Source organism: Myotis davidii, unplaced genomic scaffold (assembly GCF_000327345.1).
Source record: "Myotis davidii unplaced genomic scaffold, ASM32734v1 scaffold113, whole genome shotgun sequence".
NCBI classification, from domain to species: domain Eukaryota; kingdom Metazoa; phylum Chordata; class Mammalia; order Chiroptera; family Vespertilionidae; genus Myotis; species Myotis davidii.
In genome coordinates, this window is record NW_006284356.1 from 398,203 (window position 1) to 416,244 (window position 18,042).

The 18,042-nt window shown below is 39.9% G+C and overlaps 1 protein-coding gene and 2 pseudogenes across 4 annotated transcripts in view; all 3 read left to right on the forward strand.

The window, feature by feature from the left end:
* The window catches only part of LOC102770905, a 6,276-nt pseudogene extending 4,427 nt beyond the window's left edge, over positions 1–1,849 (forward strand).
* The window catches only part of UGGT1 (UDP-glucose glycoprotein glucosyltransferase 1), a 160,754-nt gene that overhangs the window by 22,532 nt on the left and 120,180 nt on the right, over positions 1–18,042 (forward strand). For all 4 annotated transcript variants that reach the window (XM_006754769.2, XM_015571681.1, XM_006754768.2 and 1 more), the window contains exons 5-8: positions 9,184–9,296; positions 11,406–11,580; positions 12,679–12,775; positions 13,979–14,057. In XM_006754769.2, the coding sequence (XP_006754832.1) occupies positions 9,184–9,296; positions 11,406–11,580; positions 12,679–12,775; positions 13,979–14,057 (464 nt within the window). The remainder of the gene's footprint in view (positions 1–9,183; positions 9,297–11,405; positions 11,581–12,678; positions 12,776–13,978; positions 14,058–18,042) is intronic.
* LOC102771191 lies at positions 6,763–7,556 on the forward strand (annotated as a pseudogene).

Genomic DNA, 18,042 nt, shown 5'->3' on the forward strand with positions numbered 1-18,042 from the left:
GGCTGCACATAGGGATTAGGCCTGCCTTCTCCCACCCGGGAGCAGGCCTAAGCAAGCGGGTCGTTATCTCCCGAGGGGTCCCAGACTGCGAGAGGGCACAGGCCGGGCTGAGGAACCCCCCCGCCCCCCCAGTGCACAAATTTTTGTGCACCGGGCCTCTAGTATAATATAACAGTGATTGTTCTGGGCCAGTTTTTTTAGGTATATAGTATGTTCTTTTAATGTAGAGTTTCTAAACATTTTTTATTTCCAGAAGGTTTCCTTAAAAACTTAAATTTGTCTGTACCGTGTTTTGAAATTGGTTATTATCTATATGTTGAATTTTCTTTACCGGCACATGCCCAGGTTGCAGGCTCAATCCCCAGTGTGGGGCATGCAGAAGGCAGCCCGATTAATGATTCTCTCATCATTGGTGTTTCTAGCTCTTTTCCTTTCTCCCTTCCTCTCTGAAATCAATAAAAATATATATATTTTTTAAAAGTGTAGCTCTTCAGCTGCATATCAGGCAGTGCTAGTGTAGAAGATTTCTGTCACCATAGAACTTTCCCTTGTGTAACGCTCATCTGTAAGTGCAGAGTGATAGGTTCCCTCTGGGTGGGAGCTGGCGGCAATGATGGCAGTGGTATCCCCACCCTAATGCACCACTCCCTGTGTTCAACCCATGCCCTGCCTGGGAACTGCAAGGACCCCTCACAAACTGCGGCCTGGTAAAAAGAAACTCGACTGAGCTACAGTTATCAGGTTCCCTTGGCCCATTCTGGACCCCGCCCTCCTCTGCAGCCTTGCCCTGGGACCAGTCAGGGGCCTCCGTCCTCCTCTCAGAGGTGTGGTTGTGTGGCCCCAGCCTCTCTCTTCATCCAGCGGCTCCAAGGCAAAATTCATGTTGGAGGGAAATATAAACTGTATGAAAATTGGGTCTGGCTCCTTCGGGGACATTTATCTGGTTATCGACATCACCAATGGTGAGGAAGTGGCATCCCTGTGCTGCAGGAGAGCAAACTCTATAAGATTCTTCAAGGTGTGGTTGGCATGCCCTACGAAGGAGGTACGGTCAGTAAAAAGGCTTCAGTGTGCTAGTCATGGATCGTGCTGGGCCCAGCCTGGAAGACATGGATCTTATGGGCCCAGCCTGGACACCTCAGTGTCTGTTCAAGGAGGTCTGTAATGAAAACTGTACTGATGTTAGTTGACCCGATGATCAGTAGAATTGAATATGTGCACATAAAGAATGTTATATACAGAGACATTATATCAGATAACTTCCTAATGGGTATTGGGCAGCACTGAAATAAGTTATTCCTTATTCATTTTGGTTTGGCCATAAGTACAGAGTCAACAGGATGAGGCAACACATACCATGGATCGTGTTGGCAACACGATTTTTATACCATGGATAAAAATCTTACTGGCACTGCTGATACGCTAGCATCAACGCACATCTTTGTATTGAACAGAGGTGCTCAGATGACATGGAATCAATAGGATCTGTTTTGATGTATTTTAATGGAATCAGTCTGCCATGGCAAGGACTAAAGGCTGCCACAAAGATATTATAGAAACATGTGAAATGTTTTATGTAAGGGGTTTCCTGCAGAATTTGCCATGCTTAAACTATTGTCGGGGCTGCGTTTGAGGATGCCCTGGATCATGTGTATTTGAGGCAGCCACTTTCAGGACCCTGAGCCACCAATAGGACTGCACGTTTGGACAATGTTAAAGCAGAAAGCAGCACATGAGGCAGCTTCAGGTGGGCAGGATCAGCAGGCCCACCCCCACAGGTTTCTGAGCATGAATCGATGAACAGAAGCAGCTGTGTTATGATCGGAGAAGTATTTGTTTCTCCCCAAATGTAGAAGTTTTAGTTCTTATGTACACTAGCCAGTGGTTATGAGGAACCATTTACTTGGTGTAAAGAACTTAATTTCATATTAAACTGAGTCAGGGCAGCACTGGTGATTATCTGTCCTGGGTTGTAGACACTCTGTGAATCTTAACACAAAGTGAAGCATTTTTTTTAAGTTGAAAAGTTAACTGGTTGCTTCACACAAATTGGTGAAGAAGTTGTGCTTATGCCATTTTTTTTGTTGTTAAAACCTTTCACTATACTTTTAGTATACTTTGAACTATACTGCTTTGAGATCTCATTTCAGAAGAACAGCATGAACAACCTTCAGCCATACCTGTTTTGGTTATAAATGCGCACAATTGTGCGTTCTTAGAGTTTATCCATGCTGGGGGATTTGCAAGTTGTTCATCTAAAACAGTCTTAAAGTGGTGGCTTCTTGTTGCAAGCCAGCTGATTTGGTAGCAGCCAAAGATTCTGTGTTTGAGCATATGAAAGACTGCCTGCTTACCTGTGCTAGACACAACAGCATTCAAAGCAAGGACTCAACAGTTTAGTGACCACTAGATTATCCTTAGGATTCTGCATTAACTCCATAATGTTATTGGTATCTATATATATAAAAAGGCAGCTACCTAACAGCTATTCGCTATGACGTCCACTGTGGCCAGCAAACTGGCCCGATCAGGGCGTGGGGCTGACGGCCAACCTTGAGGCCCCTCCCCACTGCTGGCCTGTCTCTGATCCTACTCTCCCACACTGATCAAGAGCGCGACCTCCTGGCCAAACATCCCCAACTTTCTCCCGCCACCCACTTGCTAGCAGAGCTCCCGATCAGCCTGCCCCACCACAATAGGTCCACAGCCCCTTCCCCTGGCCAGCCCCATCCCTGACCGCCCCCCCCCCCCATCCCAATAGGGGGCAGAGCCAGCTGGCCAACCATCCATGGCCCCTCTCCCAGGCTGCTGGCCCTCTATTGGAACCCCCCACCTACCTCATTTGGGGGTGGGGCCTTCTGGCCCACCTCCCACAGCCCCTCCCCATGGCTGGCCCTGCCCCCAGTCGGCCCCCCCAACCCCAATTGGGGGTGGGGCCCACCGGCCAATAGCCTGCTGTCCCTTTCCCCAGCCAGCTGGCCCTGATCCGGGGCCCTGATCAGCCCCCAGTCCGGGTGGGCGGGCTGGCCGGCCAACCTCCTGCCATCTCCTCCTGACAGGCCCAGCCCTGATCCACCCCGATTGGGGCCAGGCCAGCTGGACCCCATCCATGCACGAATTTGTGCACTGGGCCTCTGGTTAATAATAAAAAAGCAGTCCTGGCCTGGTAGCGCAGTTGGTTAGAGTGTTGTTCCTATACGCCAAGGTTTTGGTTCCGTCCTGGGTCAGGGCACATATGCGAATTAAGCAGTGAATGCATAAATACGTGGAACAACAAATCAATATTTCTTTCTCTTTTTGTCTTTCTCATTTTCTCTCACTCTCTCTGAAATCAATAAATTAAAAGCATGTTTGTCACAGAAATTTAGTTAACATCTTAAAACTGAAAGTGTATGTATGTTATTTAGATAAATACTGTAAGCACTTATATAGACTGGAATTTTATTTTTATTTTGAAATGGATCTTATTGATTTACAAGTTCATTAAAAACTAAAAAATGTTTCTGTAAAAACAAAAGAAAGGTGTATTTCTGTTATCTGTCCACCCCTTTTCTTACAGTAGCTTTGTATGGGATTTGACATTGAGGCTTTTCTGCTCATTTTGATGTGAAATTAGTTTTACTTAACTTTTAGAAATGACATGGCTCCCCTTTCTGTTGGTTTTATGTAAGTTTTAAAAAAATAATGGTGGTTTAAAAAAAATAGTGGCTTGCTTTTTGAGATTTTCTGACTTTCTTCCTCACCTGCGCTTTTACTTGGACTTTCTCATTGCCTCTATCTCTCTGTCCAACTGAAGTTTTATTTCACCCTCAGCAGTTTTTCCTTAGAATGGGGCCCTAGAAGGGAGTCCTACTTGTGAATTTGAGAGTTCTGAGTGGCTTACCTGCCCTAACCTCTTTAAACTTTACCATGAGCCCCTTGGGCTCCCCTGATACTAGATTGAACAAAACCCGTTGACCTACCACTTTCCAGTGAAATTTCTTGGCCATTGTGGGTTTTCTTGTTCTCAGGGTCATCTGAATCTCTTGTTTACCTCTGTGTCCTTTTCCATGGCCTCCTGATAAGTTGGGTTTTGTATCATGGGGATTTCTTTCCATCTAGTTTTTTCATAAACGTGTCCATTGGTTTTTGCTTTTTGTTATCTAGTTGCTTTGTTTTTGTGAGGAACTTGGGAAAATTGAAAAATTATGCTGTCAGTTGCCATTTGTGCAGAATTTTATTACTTTTTTTAAAATATATTTTTTTATTGATTTCAGAGAGGAAGGGAGAGGGGAGAGAGAAATAGAAACAGCAATGATGAGACAGAATCATTGATCAGCTGCCTCCTGCATATCCCCTACTGGGGATCGACCTGGGCATGTGCCTGTGACTAGAATTGAACCCGGGATCCTTCAATCCACAGACTGATAATCTATCCACTGAGCCAAACCAGCTAGGGCCAGAATTTTATTACTTTTTAATGATAATGGTAGTATGTTATTTTAAAAAACTCTTATTGCGACATACTAAAACAGTACAAGTGAAATGAAATGTTATTTAGAATTTATGTTGTAATGATTCAGTGATGTGTCCTAGAAAGGTAAATGCAATAGATTGGCCATGAGTTGATAATTATTGAATACTAGTGGCCTGGTGCACGAATTCATGCACATTGAAAGGAAATTATTTAGAAGAAATACTTTAATATTGTGATTTGCCCTTTCTATATAATAGAAGGGTCAACCAAATTCATGATCGACAATGATAGACCGAAGCACAGGTGTGTGATTGGCGCCAGCGAGAGCTTTATATGTATCGCACACGGGCAAGTCAGCTTACCTTTTATATATGTAGAATAAACTTGCTTAATTAGACTTGCTTTCTGATTTAGCTAAACTTTTCCACCCCAGTGTAGCACCCCAACTTCTCTTTTAGGTAACTGTCAGCAACACAGAAGTAAATATCAACATGAAGCAGATTGTTATTGTAGACCACACAGGGAGGAGAAAGGGTAAAATATTTAACTGCAGCAGTGTTTGGACTATATTCTGCACAGTGAGAAAACCTGAAGTCATTTTCAAGGTCCACCATTTCTTACTTCTTTTCAGTCGGGTCAAGTTTCTAAACTTACGTTGATGTGACGTCATTGCCCGGTGCCCACAGCTACCGTTTCTGGGCTGGGCTGTGGGCCGCATTTTGTGCCATGGGGTCTTGGCAGCGTCAGCTGTGATTTTGTGGGGAGTCACTCCAGGGTGGTGGTGGGGCCTGTGTCCCACTTGGGGGAAGCCGACTGTTGCTTTGTGGGCACCAGGTGTGCAGTGCCATTTCTCTGTAAATGGCCAGTGTGTGTCACGGCAGCTCCTGTGTTGAGCGTCTGCCCCCTGGTGGTCAGTGTACATCATAGCGATCGATTGGATGGTTGGACACTTAGCATATTAGCTTTTTATATATAGAGATGGGTCACAAATACATGGGGGCTTATTGTACTATTTGTTCTTGTGTTTCTAAGTTTTATAGTAATTTGCAGGAAAAGAATAATGAAGAAAAAAGAATAATGAAAAAGTTTTAATATCAGTTTTTTATAGCAAGCTTTACAATTCCTCCCTTCTTTTCTTAATTCTTTTATCTATAGAAGAAGGTGTCTTAATATGTTACGTTAGTGGGATCAGTGTGTATGCCAGTCCTTGTCATTTTATGCTTTCCTTTTCTCTTATTATCATACTCACTCTTCTCAGTGTGCCTCTCAGGAAAGTTGCAGATTGGTCTCATTCTGCACTGGCATTAATGCATTTCACTCTAAGCATAATCACCTAGTGTTCAGCCTTTCCCTTGATTATCTTACTTTTATCTTTCATTAATTTTATCTTTCCACATCTACAATTCTTTTAAGCTCTGTTTTTCTGGATCTGGGTTATTCCTCTTATTTTGGTGAGGGGCTTCATGTTAATTTGCATATTATACTTAATTAAGACTGCATCCTTATACTTTGGCACTTAAAATAGACATTTGTAAGCTTAGTTTTCTACAAACTACATACTGCCTTCCCTGGATACCTTTTTATATCTTCTGAGATAGATTTTTAAAGTTCTGTTTTGGGGGTAATAATAACAGCTTCCTCATGGGGCGATATTGGGAGGAACTAGAGGAAATTATACAAAGAAAGTAGCTACGGCCTTGGCGTGCGTGTTGGCCCCATGGACTGTGGACCAGCTTGGCTGCATGCTCTCCCCGAGCAGTTCACTGCATGGTAGAGCGTGGTGCACGCTCAGCCCTGCTGCTGCCTCCACCTCCACCTTGGGACCGGCTGTAGATTAGGCTACAGTCTTTAAGGAGTAGACATATTCTTCAATTCTGTGGTGTTCTTGGTCACACGTTTATGGAGTTTCTGAAGAACAGTGGAGATTATTGCCAGGCACAGCACGACCTCTGTGCAGACGAGTGAACTGTAGAAATTCATTACTGCTCCACCAAGAAGCCCCCATGTGAGTGGTTAACCTGGACACAGAAGTGTTGAAAGCTGCAGAGCATTTTGTAAGAGTTCTAACCTGGATGGTGTCACCCTCAGTGCACTTCCTTGCTATCGCCTCAGTATGACTGGGTTGAAGAATTGCTGCTTCCTGTCAGGAGGTCCATTTCATTTCCCATTACTCCCAACGTCACTCGCAGCACTGAGAGTGTCCAGTGGAGTACACTGAAGTAGACTCAGTTTCTTTGCATCATTTCTGCATTCAATTTTTAAATTCTTTCATCACCCTATTGAGTGTTTTTTAACTAAATTATCATAGCTCGCATGAATCGCCTGCTCCTGTGGAAGTCACATACAAGAACATGAGATTTCTTATTACACACAATCCAACCAATGGGACCTTAAGCAAACTCATAGAGGAACTTAGAAGCCTGGTGTTACCACAGTAGTGAGCATGTGTGGAGCAACTTCTGGCACTCCTGTTGGGGGAAAGAAGACTCCGTGTTCTTGATTGGCCTTCAATGATGGTGCACCACCATCCAACCAGATTGTTGATGACTGGTTAAATCTTGTAACAATTAAGTTTCATTAAGAGCTGAGTGTTGTATTGCTGCTCATTGTGTTGCAGGCCTTGGAGGAGCTCCAGTGTTTGCTGCCTTAGCATTAGTCGAGGGTGGAGTGAGATAGGAAGAGGCAGTACAGATCCTAAGACAAAGCGGTGTGGACCTTGTAGCCACAAACAACTTCTGTATTTGGAGACGTCCCGTCCTAAAATGTGTCCTAAAATGCGGCTGTGCTTCAAAGACTCCGATGGTCATAGAAACCACTGTTGCATTCCGTAAAATGGGGCCTGATGCATTGTCTTGGAAGTGGAACTTGAGATGGGACCTAATTTGTCTTACATCTGAGCCGACATGTTGACATGGTGCATAAGTCTAATGAGGCTTTCATAGGAGTGTTGAAAAGCAGTTTTACCAGGCCATAAGCTTGACAGAATTGCAATGTCTGTGTTTGGGTTCTGATCAACCTATTTTGACACTTAGCAAAAGATTCTTACTGTTCAGCATTTAAAATGTGCTTATCATTTGTACCAATTTACTTTTCCTGAAATTATGCAAAATTGAGTTATGTTTTTAAATCTATTCCCATGCCAGAATCTTATCGATATACTAGAGGCCCAGTGCACGAATTTGTGCACAGGTGGTGTCCCTCCGCCTGGCCGGTTGACTGGCGGGGGGAGGGACCACGGGAGGTCGGCTGGCTGTGGGAAGGGGCCAAAGGAGGTTCCGATCAGTGCCATCGAAGCTGGCTGGCTGGGGGAAGGGGCCATGGGAGGTTGGCCTGCCGCCCCATCGGAGGAGATGGGGCCTTCTGGCCAGCGGGAGGGACTTTGGGAGGTTGGCTCTGGGAGCGCACTGACCATCAGAGGGCAGCTCCTGCATTGAGCTTCTGCCCCCTGGTGGCCAGTGCGCCTCATAGTGACCAGTCGACTGGTTGTTCGATCATTCAGTCGCTTAGGCTTTTATATATATAGTTTGATAAAATGGTGGTGTGTATTGATGTTAGTTCAACCATATATTTATACTGTTTGGGAATGTGTGGTTATAGTTCTGTGGGAAAAATAATTTGTCAGTGTTCATCAGCTTGTAAAATTTAATGCGAGAGCTTAAACATCTAAATGAATGAGAAGCATTTATCATCATTGTTTTTGCTTAAAGTTAACTTTAGAACATGTTAAGATTAAATTGCGTTTCATTTAGTACCTAGTACTTTTTGAAGTAAAGTGTGTGTGTGTTTTAACGAATGATTAAAGGAAGTTGTCATTTTAGTAAACTCCTTATAGACACAGTTTGTTAGGGTCATGAAAACTATTTACAGTAGGTCCTTGGGTTACGTCTGATCCGTTCCTACTGTGCTACATAACGTGATTTTCGCCGTAAGTCGGAACCCTCTTACATAAGCACCTACGTCATTCACATGGAGCACGTACACAGCAGTAATGAAGTGAAACAGAAAAAAATTTAAAAGATAGCAATTCCTGACCTTTACTTGTGGTAAATAAATAATAAAAAACATAAAGCACATATGTACATATGTTGAAATGACCGAACTCTTTTTGTTTTATAAATAAATGGGAGATGGCAATGTAACCATGAAACAACATATGTCGAGTCCAACGTAACCCGAGGACTACCTGTATCCATTATAAACTGCTTTTTAGAGATTTAGATAATTTTGAACCATTATGTACTATTCTGTACTGAGAAGAAGCAGTATATATAGTAGGGGAAGTCTTTGATTTTAATTTCAATTCTACCAAATAATAACTGGTTAGGGTCAACTTCTGAGCTTCAGTTTTCTCATTTATAAATTAATTATATAACTTTATAGGTTTTTAATTTAATTTAAACGTATTTGGCACAAGAGGGCTTCATAAATGTTAAGTTTCTTTCAGTCATCTGAAATATGCATACATACCTCATGCTAATCTAAAAGTTCCTTGTCTGTTTCTTTTTTTAAATTACAGTTACATCCAAGTAAAAGACTTAAATTTGAGTGGAAAAAAAAAGAAAGCAGCTACATGTAAAGCTCTTCCTGTTACATAACGGGTGTTCAATAGATGATAATTTTTGCTTTTACTGATGTTTTGTCATTTTATTATCTATTTAGATTATGCATGTCTTTAGCTTGTCTTTGGTTAGAAGTTATTTTTAAAAAGACTTGTCTTAAAATGACAGATAGCGGCAGATGAGCCTCCACCGGAAGGATGTAGTTCATTTTTCTCAGTGCACGGAAGGAAGGCCTGTGATGTCGATGCCCTTGAGACTCTTCTGCTGACAGCACCTGAAAGGTAGCTTGTGTGTTTCTCTGTAAATGTCATGCGTTCATTGTGTTCCTTTTTCGTAAACATCAAGATGACTTCTAGTTTTTCATGAGCTTTGTAGTCTCGAGTATGAAATCTGGAACCAGGCTGACTAGATTTGGCTTCCAGCTCTGTGGCTTAAAATGTTTTGTGAACGTAGGCAGATTACTTAACCTTTCTTTCTCATCTCATTTTAAAATGGAGATAATAAGAGTACTTGCCATAATTGGTTTGGCTCAGTGGATAGAGCGTCGGCCTGCAGACTGAAAGGTCCCAGGTTTGATTCCCGTCAAGGGCATGTACCTTGGTTGCAGGCACATCCCCAGTAGGAGGTGTGCAGGAGGCAGCTGATCAATGTTTCTCTCTCATCGATGTTTCTATCTCTCTATCCCTCTCCCTTCCTCTCTGTAAAAAATCAATAAGTATATTTAAAAAGCAAAAAGAGTACTTTAATATTACTGTTATTTTTTTGTAGTGACTGTATCTGAGAAATTACATGTGCTTTGTCATCAGCTCAGTGAGGAATGCTCTGTGCTCTAGAGCCAGAGCCTGAAATAACTATAGTCATGATAATGAACTCTTAGGGTAGGATTAGTTTCAGACAAAGAAAACTATTTAATTTGAATATTAAATTGGTATTCAATGGGCTAGCTTCTGCTTAAAGGTTGATTTCCTGTGGTGGACAAACATAATAATACCTCTTGCTATTGGGCTAGGGCGGCGGTCAGCAAACTCATTAGTCAACAGAGCCAAATATCAACAGTACAACGATTGAAATTTCTTTTGAGAGCCAAATTTTTTAAACTTAAACTATATAGGTAGGTACATTGTTATTAACTTAATTAGGGTACTCCTAAGGCTTAGGAAGAGCCACACTCAAGGGACCAAAGAGCCGCATGTGGCTCGCGAGCCACAGTTTGCTGACCACGGGGCTAGGGTAGTAGGTGTGCACCCCTCTACTAGCCTGATGAGCTGGATAGCAATGCCCATTTTTTGTGGTGTTGCTCTGCTGGATCAGAAGTGCTGAGGGTGTTGTCAGTGGGGGTAGTTCTTTCCTGAGGTTATCTGCCCAGCACTTGCTCTCTGCCCAGCAGATGACATGAGTGCTTCTCACTCAGGTGACAACTAAAACCCAGCGGGCCAAGGTGGCTGTGTGGTAAAGTGGTGCTCCTTTGGGGAAAACAAAACAGATAACTTTTTTTAAATTTGTTATAACAATAATGCGTACTTTGTAAGGAAAAGAGTGACAGTGTATCCTCTTTTGAGAGGTGGTAACTATTTTTAATGGTTTGGCTTGTATCCTTTTAGACTTTTTTCTGTGGTTATGCATTTGTACAGGAAGTAGGTTTGTTTTTACTGGAGTCATCTTTCTTTAGTACACGTAAGTGTATCTTATTAAGAGAAATTGGTAGGTCATAAAGTCTATGCAGTAATATCTATTGGTGTCCTGATGTTATTTTTAAAGAAGTGTTTTTGGAGGGTAAGTTTTAAAATTTAAGGAAAACATAAGTTAGGAAGATCATAGTGAAGATGATAGAGGAAGGAGATGATCTAATTGGCAAGTTATATGCTTGAAGCATTCCTCTGCTTTTTTGCTTTATTTGTACTTACGTTTTCAGATGAAAGGATAATTATATTCTATTTATGGTAGAGTAATTTATTTATTTATTATTTTTAAAATATATTAAGGTACATGCCCTTGACCAGAATCGAACTTGGGACCCTTCAGTCCGCAGGCCAATGCTCTCTCCACTGAGCCAAACTGGTCAGGTCTAGAGTCATTTATTAAAGTTGTAGTACTGTGAGATCTAGATATATATATATCTTCTGGCTTTTCCCCCTTTTCTAGGAATTGGTAACAATTACTAATCAAAGTCTGCATTTTATAGCTAATATTTTATGTAATGTACTATTATTATTTTTAATGATGATAAAGTAAGACTCATACCTGACAGTATTCTTCCTGAAAACTATTTAACATTTTGATACTTTTATATTAAGATGCTCACAATCTTTACTTAAATTATTGTTGCAGCTATATTTTCTTTCAAAACTTTTTAAAGTTTATAATTTTAAGCTTTTGCTATTTATTTTCAGACCCAAGCCCTTATTGTTCAAAGGTGATCACAGATACCCCTCATCCAGTCCTGAGAGTCCAGTGGTGATTTTCTACTCTGAGATTGGTTATGAGGCGTTTTATAATTTCCACCGCCAACTTGTATCAAAAAGCAATGCAGGCAAAATCAATTACATATTCAGACATTATGTATCTGTAAGTATTGACTTACTTTACAACTCTTTTAAATATTAATTTGCCCCGCATGATTTTATCACATAAACTAATAATTTTTCTGTTCATAAAATTTTACTTTTTTGAAAAGTTAAGTACTTTCATAAAATGCTTTTTGCACATAGGAGATACTTTGCTTACTTTTCTAAAGTTTAAAACAGTTATGCTTAAAAATAGCTTAATAAAGTTCATATTCTATTTCAAAATGAACCACGTAAATTATATTTAATTTGGCCCCGATTTAATATGCTCGCATACTATGGAACTAATTCTTTAGTTAATTTCCTTTCTAAACTTCTTTTTTAAAAAATCTTTTCATAAGATGGAAAAGGAAGGATTTCTGGAGGTAAAAACCAGGCAGAATCAATTGAAAATGAAGGTTTTGAATCCTTGTATAGCATTTTGCTTTAAATTATTTATGTGTACAGATTGTTAGCCTTAAAGTTTCTATGTTCTAATAAACTCAATGAATATTGGATGCTAAGTCCATGCAAGTAAAATAAAAATTTTGAATGAAAATTTGTATGAGCAGAAACATTCAAATTAATATTTAATTTTTGACAACTGCACTCCTTCCCTCTGCCCCCATATTCTGTTGCTGGTCTTAAAGATTAAAATGTCTAAAGGCCCATCCTTATTCAGGGTGGTGGTAAGCCTGTGACATTGGGTCAGCCCGAACCCTGACTGAAGACATTTGAATTCCATCAATGTAAACGTGCCTCCCTGTACACACGGCCCCAACACTGCACTGCTGGGCGGAAGCCTCCCTCACTGTTCCCAGCCCTGCTGCACAGGTTGTGAAACTCCTCCTCTTTCTCCATTTCTTCACATGGTTTGGTTCCTTTTCCTTGCCTTTTCAACTGTTCCCTTCCCTGGTTTGGCTTCCTCCTTGGAATCCCCATTTTCATACATGTGGCAGGATATGAACCTAAAGGAGGCTAAGATTTCCTTTGCAGTTTAAGTGTATTCTGAGTGCATAACCCGAGGTGTTAGCTACACGGCATTGACACAGTCACGTTCTGTACATTGTGACATGTGAAGAGCTCAGTGGTGATGGTGGAATTCTTGCTCTACTTGCAGCGCCCCAGGAGAGAGCCTGTGTATCTCTCCGGCTACGGCGTGGAGCTGGCCATTAAGAGCACCGAGTACAAGGCCAAGGATGATACCCAGGTGAAAGGTGAATTTGTAAATTAGACCAATGTGTTTTCTTTTTTAAAAATAATGAGTTAAAGGAGAACCTTTTTCCTAATGATAAAGAATAGATTTAGAAATATGATGAACCTGAGTCTTCTGTCCCATGTGAGTTGGGTGACATTAAGCAAATTCCTATGTCCTGATTTTTTCCTGTGTACAGATAATGATATATGCTTCTTAAAGTATTTGTGTGGAGAAAATGAGATGTATAAGTAAGAAATTAACACAGTTTTTTGCACAAAAATATTCAATAAGTAGTAGCTATTGTTATTGATGATACGTAGTTCACAAATAGCCATTAATTTGTGGCCCAATGTGAAATCTTAAATTCTCCTATAATTAACAAATGTTTTAATGGTTTATATTATTTTCGGTACTTGGAACAGTTTACTATGGATACTTCTTGTCATACTCTAGAGTTTTTAATTTATTATTTTAACCACAAGTTTTATTTTTATTTTTTCAAATATGTTTCTATTTATTTCAGAGAGGAAGGGAGAAGGAGAGTTGGAAACATCAATGATGAGAGAATCATTGCTTGGCTGCCTCCTGTATGCCCCCTACTGGGGATTGAGCCCACAACCTGGGTGTTCGTCCTGACCAGGATTCGAACTGTGACCTCCTGGTTTATAGGTCAATGCTCAGCCATACTGGCTGGACTCAACCAAAAGTTTTATGTACAGTCTCCTTTATTTCTTTTGTTTTAACCTTTAAAAATTTTTTTTAAATGTTTAGTTATTAAGTTGATTGTGGTTCTCTATTTCTTTTGAGCTCATTTTAAAGATAGAAAGGATTGGCTTGGTACATGGAAGATAGCCTAGTAACTCATCATTCTGTTCTCAATAATCTATTTAGGGTTAAGTTGCTGGTTGCATATTCTTTAGAATTATGATATTGAAAATTCCATTGTTTGTAATTTTAAAGGTATTAATTTAGAAAATTTTAATATGTAATTTTCCAAATTTTAAGGAAAAAAATATATTTGTACTTTATCCAGGAGCATAGGCCATATTAAAAACACATAAATTTTCTGTTTGTTACCATTGCAAAATTAGGTATGAACATTTTAAATGGTATCATAATATTGGGTGTTCTGATTTTTTTTTATATTACTCGGACGTATGAGGTTATAGTATTTTTATTTCTAATCTGAGTGATTAGACATGACTTTGCTGTGCCTTTACAGGAACTGAAGTAAACACCACAGTGATTGGTGAAAATGATCCTATTGATGAAGTTCAAGGATTTCTCTTTGGAAAATTAAGGTATGTATATTCTTTTGGGAAATGGTCTTACTCTATTTAAACCTCCAGGCTTCCTCACACTTTACACCATCTTCCATATTGCTGTCTGAGTTACAGATCTCCCAACAGTATTTTATGTGTGTCATCTCATAGGAAGAGATGACCACTTAATTATAGGACAGTTTATGATCTCTAGTCATTCTGAGCACATATGATACTATGGTTCCCTGCTTATGACTTACATTGAGTTCCTTTTCTGGGCTTTGTAATCGATGGCATAAAATTGCATGTCATTTTTTTATTCACATAGTAGGAGAAATATAATTGTTTCAATCAATATTTTCCCAAGAAATTAAAATGTATTTTAAGTTAGCGAGGTAATAGCTATTTACTCATGCTAAACATAGTCTGCAAAAAATGCAAAAGAGGTGTAGTAGGATGTGTAGTAGATTTTATACATGTTCAGTCAAAATACATTAGTATTTGCTCTATGTGAAAGAGAATAGAATATGGTTTTCTTTTGAAGAAAATTTCATAGCCATCCTATGAAGTATCAAAGGATTTTATAGCTGAAAACAGTCTTCTTAACTCTTTTTTTATTCATTTTATTATTTTTTTTGCTGATAAATTGTTAAAAGAATAATTCTTCATTGTTGAAAGTCTTACATATGTCCCCCTTTCACCTGCATCAACTCCCTCCAGCTCGCCCCACCCCCTGCCCCAGGCCCTCACCACCTCACTGTCTGCAGCCATGGATTATGCATATGTGTGTACAAGGTCTTTGGTGGATTACCCCTCACCAACCTACCCTCCCCTGCCTTCCCTCCAAGATTCCACACTGTGTTCCACGCTTCCATGTCCCTGGATCCACTCCGTTCATCCATTTATTTTGTTACTTAGATTCCACATGTAAGTGAGATCATGTGACACTTGTCTTTCTCTGACTGACTTATTTCACTTAGCATGATACTCTCTAGGTTTGCTCCGTGCTGTCTCAAAGGGTAAGAGATTTTTTTTTTTTACCATAGTATTCCATGGTGTAAATGTACCACAGCTTTTTTATCCACTCATATACTGATGGGCACTTGGGCTGTTTCCAGATCTTAGCTATTATAAATTGTGCTGCTGTGAGCATAGAAATGTATACATTCTTTCTGATTGCTATTTTGGGTTTCTTAGGTTATATTCCTGGAAGTGGGATCACATCATGATACTCTCCAGGCCCCTCCATGCTCTCTCAAAGGGTAAGAGAGCCTTTTTTTTTTTTCTACTGCTGCATAATATTCCGTGGTATAAATGAACCACCGCTTTTTTATCCCCTCATGTACTGATGGACACTTGGGCTATTTCCAGGTCTTCGCTATTGTAAATTGTGCTGCTGTGAACATAGGGGTGCATACATTCTTTCTGATGGTGTTTCAGATTTCTTAGGATCTATTCCTAGAAGTGGGATCACGAGGTCAAATGGCAGTTCCATAGTTAATTTTTTGAAGAAACTGCATATTGTTTTAATTTGTGTCTCTCTGATTATTAGAGAATTTGGACATTTTTTGGCATGTCTTTTGGCCATCTGTATGTCCATTTTGAAGAAATGTCAATTTACGTCCTTTGCCCATTTTTAAATTGGATTGTCTGTCTTCCTTTTGTTAAGTTATATGAGTTTCTTATATATTTTGGATATTAACTCTTTATCAGATGTATCATTGCCAAATATGTTCTCCCATGCATTGGGCTCCCTTTTCGATTTGTTGATGATTTCTTTTGCTGTAAAGACGCTTTTTATGTTGCATTTGTTTATTTTCTACTTAGTTTTCTTTGTCCTAGGAGATGTATCCATAAACATATTGCTATGACAGCTGTCTGAGATTTTGCTGCCTAAGGTTTTTTCTAGGACTTTTATGGTTTCCCAACTTGCATTTAGGTCTTTTATCCATTTTGAGTTTATTCTTGTGTATGGTGTAAGTTGGTGGTCTAGTTTCATTTTATTGCATATATCTATCCAATTTTCCCAACACCATTTATTGGAGACTGCCTGGACTCCATCATATGTTCTTGCCTCCTTTGTCAAATATTAATTGAGCATAATTGCCTGGATTGATTTCTGGGGTCTCTGCTATGCTCCATTGATCTATATGCATGTTCTTATGCCAGTACCATGCTGTTTTGATTACAGTGGCTCTGTAGTATATCTTGTAAGCTGATATTGAAAATCCCTCCTGCTTCGTTCTTCTTTCTCAAGATTGCTGCAGCTATTTAGGTTCTTTTTTGTTTCCTATAAATTACTGGAGTATTTGTTTCAGATCTGTGAAATATGCTGTTGGTATTTTATTTTTTTTAATTTCAAAACAATACATATTTTATTGATTTTAGAGAGGAAGGTAGAAAGAAAGACAGAAACATCAATGATGAGAGAGAATCATTGATTGGCTGCCTCCTGTACACCCCACACTGGGGTTGGAGCCCACAACCTAGGCATGTGTCCTCACTGGGAATCGAACTGTAACCTCCTGGTTCTTAGGTTGATGCTCAATCACTGAGCCACACCAGCCAGATGCTGTTGGTATTTTAATAGGGATTGCATTAAATCTGTAGATTGCCTTGGGTAGTGTGGACATTTTAATGATGTTGATCCTACCAATCCATGAACACAATATATTCTTCCACTTGTTCATATCTTCCTCTGTCTCTTTTTTCAACGTCCTGTAGTTTTCTAAATAAAAGTCTTACCTCCTTGGTTAAGTTTATTTCAAAGTATCTTAATTTTTTTAGTTGCAATGGTAAATGGGTTTTTTGTTTAGTTTATTTTTCTGAGAATTCATTACTGGCCTCATTGATTTTTGGGTGTTGATTTTGTAGCTTGCTAAATTGCCAAATTCATTTATTAAGTCTAGTAGTTTTTTGTTGGAGTCTTTAGGGCTTGCTTTGTACAATATCATGTCATCTGCGAATAATGAGAGTTTTATTTCCTCCTTTCCAATTTGGATGCCTTTTATTTCTTCTTGTCCGATTGATGTGGCTAGGACTTCCAATGCTATCTATGATAATAAAAGCATAATATGCAAATCGACTGAAAAGCGGAATGACCGTCTGGACAACCTTTTGAACTAAGCCAGGGCTGTGAGGGCTAAGGCAGCCAGGGCTGCCAGGGCTGGGCGAGCTTGGGCTGCTCTTGCACAAATTTCGTGCATCGGGCCTCTAATGTTGAATGAGAGTGGTGAAAACCGACATCCTTGTCTTGTTCCTGTTCTTAGGGGAAATGTTTTAGTTTTTGCCCATTGAGTATGATGTTGGCTGTAGGTTTGTCATATATGGCCTTTATCATTTTGAGATATGCTCCCTCTATTCCCATTTTGCTGAGAGTTTTAATAAAAAATGGGTGCTGGATTTTGTCAAATGCCTTTTCTGCGTCTGTTGATATGATCGTGTTGTTTGATTATTATTTTTTAAAAATATATTTTATTGCTTTTTTACAGAGAGGAGGGAGAAGGATAGAGAGTTAGAAACGTCAGTGAGAGAGAAACATCAATCAGCTACCTCCTGCACACCCCCTACTGGGGATATGCCTGCAACCAAGGTATATGCCCTTGGCCAGAATCGAACCTGGGACCCTTTAGTACGCAGGCCGACGCTCTATCCACTGAGCCAAACCGGTTAGGGCTGATAGTGTTACTTTTTTCTTTTAATTTGTTTATGTGATGTATCACGTTTGTTGATTTGCTAATATTGTACTAGCCTTGCATCCCTGGAATAAATCCCACTTGGTCATGGGTGTAATTTTTTTAATATATAGCTAGATGCGATTTGCTAATACTCTGTTGAGGATTTTAGCATCTATGTTCATCAGGGATACTGGCCTGTAAATCTTCCTTCCTTCCTTCCTTCCTTCTTTCCTTCCTTCCTTCGTTCCTTCCTTCCTTCCTTCCTTCCTTCCTTCCTTCCTTCCTTCCTTCCTTCTAGCAATAGACTAATAAATCATTTTTTCTAAAAAGGCTTTCAGCCATGGAAG